This window comes from Acanthochromis polyacanthus, chromosome 24 (genome assembly GCF_021347895.1).
Source record: "Acanthochromis polyacanthus isolate Apoly-LR-REF ecotype Palm Island chromosome 24, KAUST_Apoly_ChrSc, whole genome shotgun sequence".
NCBI classification, from domain to species: domain Eukaryota; kingdom Metazoa; phylum Chordata; class Actinopteri; family Pomacentridae; genus Acanthochromis; species Acanthochromis polyacanthus.
The window spans coordinates 3,806,274-3,814,975 of NC_067136.1; the positions used below are offsets into that span (position 1 = coordinate 3,806,274).

General features: G+C 40.0%; 1 protein-coding gene across 2 annotated transcripts; it reads left to right on the forward strand.

Annotated features, from left to right (window-relative positions):
• Positions 1-2,711: 2,711 nt before the first annotated feature.
• Positions 2,712-8,380, forward strand: LOC110969531 (uncharacterized). Of its 2 annotated transcripts, none has more exons than XM_051944502.1 (4): positions 2,712-3,049; positions 6,230-6,288; positions 6,961-7,293; positions 7,515-8,380. In XM_051944502.1, exons 1-4 carry the CDS (start codon positions 2,934-2,936, stop codon positions 7,796-7,798), a joined length of 792 nt encoding a protein of 263 aa, XP_051800462.1. In that variant the 5' UTR covers positions 2,712-2,933; the 3' UTR covers positions 7,799-8,380. The 2 variants fall into 2 exon arrangements, with proteins under 2 accessions (XP_051800462.1, XP_051800461.1); XM_051944501.1 differs by having other exon boundaries at positions 2,720-3,049; positions 7,455-8,380.
• The last annotated feature ends 322 nt before the right edge of the window (positions 8,381-8,702 follow it).

An 8,702-nucleotide genomic window follows, 5' to 3' on the forward strand; every position in this document is an offset into this window, starting at 1 on the left:
ATAACGGTATACATATTAAATGTAAAGGTAGATAGAGAAGGGCTCAGCGCGTCAAGAGAAGTCCCCCAGCAGCCTATAGGCCTATAGCAGCATGACTAGAGGCAGAACGAAGGGACGTCCAAGAGGGAGTCAGCTGTGCAAATGAAGACACAAGCCGAACCCCTGTGGGTCACCCAGTCAGCCCCAACTATAAGATTTGTCAAAAAGGAACGTTTTAAGCCTGGTCTTAAAAATAGAGAGGGTGTCTGCCTCCCAAACCCAAACTGGGAGCAGGTTCCACAGGAGAGGCGCCTGATAACTGAAGGCTCTGCCTCCCATTCTACTTTTAGAAATTCTAGGAACAACAAGTAAGCCTGCAGTTTGAGAGCGAAGAGTTCTAATAGGATAATATGGTACTAACAGATCTTTAAGATATGATGGAGATTGGTTAGTAAGAGCTTTATATGTCAGAAGAAGGATTTTAAATTCTATTCTGGATTTAATAGGAAGCCAGTGAAGAGAAGCAAGTATAGGGGAAATATGATTTCTTTTGCTACACGAGCAACAGCTCTGGTCTTCTGTTCTCCTTTGCACAATGCATGATGGTGTTATCAGATCTCACAATAGAAACAAGCAACTAGCTCTGTGGAAACAAGCCCAAAACAAGCCCAACAGCTGAACTGCCACATCCTGTACATGAGATGCCTCTTGATAACAGTATAACTGCATACATTTATTTTTGTATATGCACTAAATTGACAGTAAATTGTCAATATAACCTTTTCATAACTTAAATTTTAAACTCTGATGAAAAGAAACTTAGATTCTAAAGCGCTGGTTGAAATAAAAGACATTTGTTCCAGTGTATTATGACTTCTTTGTCAGTCGAGGTAGATCCAGTTAATTCGCCAAGATGCTCCACAGCACTGATGGATGTGTGAGACAGGCTGTGTCAATGGCAATCTTTAGCTCATTTGTTTGTCTTGTCTCGTTCTGTTTCGTAGTGGTGGAACCAATGTCCGTAAGCCTCATGGACGGGAAAGGTGCAAAGGGTTTTTTTGTTGCCTGGAAAATCCAGACTGACTTTATTTATGTATTAATATAAATACAAATAAAAGCAGTCTGACATTGTGATGATACGAGACGATTTCAAAAAGGAGGGGCTAACGAATGCAGCTTGAACGAGAAAGAACCAATCAGCGTAACACGGATGTGACGCACAAACAAATCGACCTTGTAGTCCATGTAGTCCAAACAACAATGGCATGCAGCCGAGAAAGCGTTGCGGTGAATGATTACTGCCGTTTTTGTCACAAAAATCTGCGAATACATGGAGTACTCTCAAGTACACTTATTTTTGAAAAGGCTACGCAACAAAAGACTCCTTCCGAACGATTAGCGGTGTTAGGAATAACCAAGTCGTGCGTATGTGTAAAAGTTGCTTAAATTTACTCACACATTTGGAATGGGATTTTCCTCTGTACAAACAACGGCAAGAAGCCGAAAGTAACGAGCCATCCACTGCCTCCTCATCGTCGGAAACGTCAAGTGAAAAGAGGCAACGACTAATGCCATCCAAAACACCAAGAGACCACAAAAGATTCGCTTTGGCCCCCCTCCTCCTTCTCCTCCAGCGTCATCTTTATGGGTAATCCAGGCAATGAAGATGACACAGCATTATCTCCCGCCTCCCGTGCTATGATTGGTCGTACCAAACTTTCCCGGGAGGGAAAAGCGATTCAATTCGCACAATGCCAAACTGACTCTCCTGTATCTCCTAACATGGAGATAGGAGATTACATGGAGATTCAGGTTGGATTTTCCAAGCTAGTTTATTTGTGCTTTTCCGTGCCAGCATGTAGTATTAAATGCTAAAACTGCATGGTGAGCCTGTATCTCACATTTGCAAAATCTAGAGTTGCTACCTTTCAGAAATGACAATGAAGGACGCCCACCACGGCTCCTCAGGGCCACTACCACCCAAGAAATGGTATATTTGATTTTTTAAAAAGCATTTCAGTGCAAACTACTGTACAAATAAATTCTCTACAAACATTTTTTTTAAATCTAAACCTTATTTTAACACAATTTACATATTAATCCATTTATGTGTGTATTTTTATTTAGTACTGTTAATATATCAGAGTTCTGAGTGAGTTTTATTTTAGATAAGCAAAGTCCATTTATTGATTACATACAGGCTATTTAATAAATGTCTTAAAACTTAAAAGCATTAAAAATAAACAACTGAGACATTTATTGAGTCACTAAAATACTGTAGAGTCTATGACCACATCAGCATGATTATAAGCAAGCATCCTCTGGTAAATTAACAACCAGATTTTGTAGGAAATGTAGCTGATCACATCATGATGTTCCTTACGGACTTCAGGAGATGATTGGGGGGATGGTAACCAGTGACCTGCTGGTTGGGTTCTCTCTGTTCTTATGTTTCTTACAAGTTGGTCTCCTGATGCTGCCTTACATCAGCTTGTCCATGAGCAACAGAAAACAGGTAACGCTGTCAAGCCAGGGGTTCGACTCTTCCCACTTACTTTTGCAAATGTTTTTGCTTCTTTGGACGTGGTTGAGTTTTGGCTGTAAACATTTTTAATGGTGCTGGTGTTGCAGCGTCTGTAACCAGGCAACCATGACAGGACCGGGCACACGCAGACGTAGACGCAGAAGTCTGAGGTCTATCTGCTGTACCTGGCATCGGGTCTTCACTACATCAGTCCTACAACATCCAGACGTGTTGCTCTGCATGTTTATGAGTGTGGGTGGGGGCGGTAACCTAAAAAGGGGGAGTGTACGGCTCCTGGAAAAGGACAAACTCACGTGTTTCGCTTCATTGTGGAGAACTGGGAGAGAAGCAGGAGGGGTTCACACAAGCAGCAAAGCAAGCCCAAATACGCGACTACACTTTAGAAAACAAGCCCAAAAATCAGCAACCGATGAGATTTACAAGCGATTTTACAGAAAACAAGCCCAAAGTCGCTTATAATAAGCGGACTTGGCAACAAAACGCATACCGGTCCTGGAACGGTCTTTTGTACCCGTCTGCGTACAGGTAAGCATGTGTTTTTCAAGCTCCGTCGAGTAATGTTCATTAAAGTTACTATTTGTGATTTAAAAGTGACCGACAATCAATATGTTGCTCTGAGCAATGTCCGTCACTGTCATACGTGACTTAAATCCTCTAAGTTGAATGTTCAAGGTAGAATTCCTTGATGCTAAATGCTAAGCTAGCGAATGAGCACCGTCAACAGTTCGTTCTGCTCTTTCGGCATTAGAACCGAACCCCGGTAACCACAAGGCTCACGGTTCTGTTGTTCTGTGTACCATGGATGTAGAGGTGTTCTTTTCAGCGTGTTTCACTGGCTGGAAGTTGTAGTTATTTTTCCAACTTTTCCCAACTCAGGTTGTGGTTGAGTTGGGAAAAGTTGGAAAAATAATCACAGATTCGGACTTCCGGCATCAATAACTCGTTGGATATAGGTTGTCGAAACATGAACGATGCCTCTTTCCCATCGTTGTAAGGCAGACACTGTGCTACAAGAACAGTTTTATCTAAACTAGCCGTCTTTCAAGTTGCAGAAATAACTTTGGTGTCTATGTACACAGTGAACATCTGCAAATTGCAAAACCGCTGCAACAATGAATAGAAGCACTGTAAAGTCACCAAAATCACTATATACATACATACGTACGTACGTACGTGTGTGTGTGTATAATAATTTTCAGGATTTTTTAAATTAGTGATAAAATTCAATAATTTCACTCTTATACACTGTAGAAAAAACAAACTCCATCCAACCATCAAAGGGGTCCTGTTGATCATACCTTCAGGTTTTTTCTTCAAGTATTGTCTGAACAGGCCTTTACCTTTTGACGCCTATTGTTACGAATTCACGACATACCACTTTCATTCAGACTACAGCTGAAATAGCGTATCCATTCCCCCAATGTCGGTTTGTGAATATTCAATACATACCTCAGAGCCTTTTGCAAACACTGGTTTCTCATAGGAGCGGTGGGAGTGGGACCTAATTATTACATATCTGTTATTATTACAATATATCTGTTCTATGTGTCATAGACCAGTTAACAATCCGCACTTATTTTAGCATCAGCTGGAAAGCAAAAACATTTAAAGAAAATGTTTTTTTTTATTTAATTGTAAATAAATCCAGCCATCAAGAGGTTAACTTGAAAAATATCATTAGCGGTTTAACATTATGGTTTAAATGAATCAATTAACGCTGAAACCTTGTAAGACAGCGTCTTATTGTCTTTCTTCCCAATCGTCAGTCCATCAGGTGACAGTCTAAACAGTGTAGTTTGGTATATTGGTGTTATCTGATACACTGTTTGGTGTGGATTCCAGGTTCCATTACTATTCAGTATCATGGATTTGAACAAACAGGTGCACTATGGACCTATGCCATTTTTACTGTGTATTGTATCAAATACAGTACCACATACATTGAGAAAATAGTCATCAGAGCTAGTTTACTCATTAATCCTTAAACTTCACACACAAGCACACACTTCTTGATGCGTGGGTGGTCTAGTTCGATGTGGGTCAGAACAGCGGTGGACAGAGTGGAGCCTTGGAGTCAGGAGAACTTAATGGTGAAAGGAGTACTCAAAATGGTGCTTTCAGGCATGGTCTTTTAAAACATGTGCTTTCAGGCATGGTCGGGGGGGCATCTGGACCACCTTCCGTTGTGGAAGACTTGCGTCCAGATGTCCTTTGCAGAGTTACAATTTCATATAATTTTGCGATGGTTGTAATTTCAAAAATACCATGATGAGATGGATATGGTTTACTTGGGTGCATTCCTGACAGACTGATCAGAATCATAGCAAATATGAAGTATGATCATGTGAATGGCAGACATGTTAAAATTATAATGTTGAAACTCAATCAGGAAAATAAAAGATTAAAGCAAGGCAAGATGTCGATTGACCATGATGTTATTGAAAAGTTCAGTTGTTCTGTGAAATGGATGTACGTAAAAAGGAGTTGAGTCCAGAACTGTGGGATGATTGTCTTTGTTGGTTCTGATTTGAGTTCAGAGTTCCTTTTTCAGTGAGTGGAATGTCTTTGAAATTGTCAGGAAGATTCTGAGTCCCCCTTCAATGGCTCAGGAATCAGTCCAAGTGTGTACTGGCAGCCATTTGGTCAGAGATATTCAGCTGGCAACGAGCCTGAAACTTCCTGTTTAGGTTGTGTTGAAGTTCTAATGATGTTTTCTATCAGTGTTGCTCCAGTCAGCAGTTACACAGCATCAATATAGGGGATGTGTCAACTTCTTCCTTTCAGTAAATTCAATAGATGCCATAAATATGAAAGTCAAAGGATTTTACTCTGCCAAGGAGGCAGTGGAGTTATGTGACTATCGGCGTTAGTTTGTCTGCTTGGTAGCATCATTACTCAAAAACAGACAAACAGATTTGGATGAAATTTTCAATGAAGGTCAGAAATGACACAAAGACCAAGTGATTAGATTTTGGCAGTGATGCGGCTGATAGCCTGGATCAATGAATTTGTTAAATATTTCTGTATCATTGCAAGATAGTGGCATTGTAACCATGACAACAATGAACACTACATCAGCTGCCTGCTGACGATCGCATGATTGTGATCCTTCTCCAAATCCACTGCTGTGGATTTATCAGGACTTATCTTTTGGAAATGATACAAGAAACAATTGATTAAATTGTGGGGGAGTTTCTGAGTCCCATCAATTGCCGCCTGCTACATATTTAGGTCATGTGATTCGGTAGCCGTACATAACGTACACATGCCTGTGCTTAACGCCAGGTCATTTTGTTTGTGGGTACATCTGTGTTTAATGGACACATTCTATAGTACAGTGAGTTCTGATCATCAATAACTGATAGTTATTATTGGCAGAGTACTGCACTCAGAGTGCTTTTCTTGATTGTAAATTTCCATAATTCAGTGTTACAATATGAGAAAAAAGTAAAGAGCATAACTGAGACAGAACCACACAGTTCTGGGTGTTTTTATTGCTTCCTGCAGCAACAAACCCAATTCATCTTAATTAAATCTTATCCTAGTTAACAGAAGAAAACCTTGATTTGTTTATTTTTAAGCGGATGTGGGCTCACTGTTTTCACTGCAGCATAGAGTGTTTGGTTAATGTGACTGACCCAGCAGCTTTGTATGAGCTCACAGTGTTGACAGGTTATTAGACTGACTGTAGAACTGTCTCCACAGCATGCATCCTGTCCCGGCTTGGTTCTGGTTCTGGCTCCTGATGAATTCTCCCTCTCTGGGTGAGTTGCTCTAATTTACAGACTCGGTGTGTGAATAATCCAAAGCATCATTTTAAACAATGGAACCTGGATCAGACAGACTAAGCTGCAGCGTTTGTGTTCTGATTATCACTGAATTGTTAAAAGTAATACTGAGGGTTGGAAGTGTTTATGATACTGAAGCTAAAGTCCTCCTGAACTCCTGAAATCTGCTGATAAAACAACACAAAACACACGAGCTGCTGCACAGACGTACAAAACCAGAGATGCAAAGTTAGAACAGACAAATACATATAGAAACAGATAGGACTGGTATGAAGATTAATTTACACATTACAGGTAAATAGAATGGTGGAACTGAATGACCAGAGCATGAAATATTTTTTCTAATTATACAAGGTTCACCTCATTTAACAAACAAAAGCTATGTCAAATTACAGAGCCAGTACATCTGTTTCTTAATACTAATTGTGTCTAATTTTAGAAATATGTTCAACTTGAATTTAACAGTTTCATCTGTAAAATGTCAAGAAAACATTTGTGAACTAATTTTCTGAATGTCTTTCAAACAGTCTTTTTAAATCAAAGCTTGTGTTTGTGGGTGAAGTTTGTGTTCCATTGGTCAAAGCAGCTCCTTGGCATTTTCTGAGTCATCGCTGAAACTAAATTCTGTCTGTTTCATCTCTTTTTCAGCTCAAACACCCATCCCAGCTAAACTTGGACAGACTGCCATCCTGCCATGTAAAGCTCCCAACAACAAAACCATCAAAGGTGTAGAGTGGAAGAGACCTGATCAAAACCAAGGCTATGTGCTTTTGTACCGGGATGGGAAATTTCTTTCAGAATTCCAGCATCCATCCTGTGAGAACAGGGTAGATCTGCAGGACAAAGAGATGAAGGACGGAGACGTTTCTCTGGTTCTGAAGGATGTGACAATGGAGGACAGAGGAAGATACGAGTGTCGGGTTTTACAGAAAGGAGAGAATAAACCCGCCAGCATCATCGACCTGGAAGTTCATCCATCAGGTGAGTTTGTGTTCAGAGTTCAGTTTGTGTCTCTGATGAAGCTGCTTGGTCTCAGATCAGATGTTTGTGGTTTATAAAGATGTTGCTGATGAGACTTTGGAGAAAACAGATGATCTGACTGATGTTCAAACACCTGATACCTCTGATACCTCTGTCTGCAGGACACCAGGATGGAACCACTGGAGATGGAGGAAACAAGGATGGAACCACTGGAGATGGAGGACACCAGGATGGAATCACTGGAGATGGAGGAAAGAAGGATGGAACCACTGGAGATGGAGGAAACAATAATGGAATCATTCTAGGACCATTAGTGGTTCTGTTACTTCCATTTGTGTTGGTTATTGGTTGTATTCTGATGTGTAGAAAAAAGCCTAAGGTCTATAAACAGCTCAAAAGGATCTCTAGAAAACTCATGGGGCAGGATTCAACCCCCCCTGTTACTCCTGGTGACCAAGGACCTGAACAATTGACAGATTTAATGTTGCCAGCTGAACAAACCTGACAATATGAACAGAACAATGATAAACTGAATCCAGGTGTGGACCAACCATGTGGTCTCTCCTCAAACGGCCACCTTATCGGTGAACTGCAGGCGGTGTTTCCACAGAGCAGACGAGACAAATGTGAACAGATTAAAGACATAAATACTGACAGAATTTAGTCACCAGTTTGTTCCCGTGTTTTAGCTGTTGGCTGATGTTGTGAACTGTTTGCAGTATAAATGCAGAACCAATTTTATGAATTTTATATATTTTTTATAATTGTTTTTATCCTGCAGAGCGTTTTTGAGATTGATCTTTGTAATATGTTTTGTGTTAATCGGCACAGAAAATACAGATTAATGTAGTGCAATAAAATGCACATTATTTGCAGCTGAACTGTAGCAAAGTTTGAATAGAATATCTATTTATTATACTGTTAGAATGTACTGAGGTCCTTGTTTGTACTGTAACAGACTGCAAATAATGAACTTTCCTGTAAATATTGAACTTTACTGCAGATTTTGCACTTCTGCTCGGATGCTCAACTCTTTCATTGTCTGAATTCTACTCTACAATGATAATAAAGTTGAATGTAATTAGTGGTCTGTGGTTCATTATAATTTCATTATAAATCTACACACATTGATACTCCCTCAAACCCTTTCAGCTGTAAACATTAGCTGTTAGCAGCTCTGCTAGTGCTCTGGTTCATGTTTTTCACTCTGACACAACATTATGATGCTTTGATGATTTTTACTGATTTATTGCTGCAAAGATTAAACTACATTTGTAACTAAAAGTGGAGCACTCTGGATGTTTTTTTATCTGCAGATAACTGATTATGAAACATGTTCGTCCTGCAGTCGACATCTTCATGTAAACTTGATGTGGAAATGACTGGAACCAAGCTTCACGTCTGTTCAT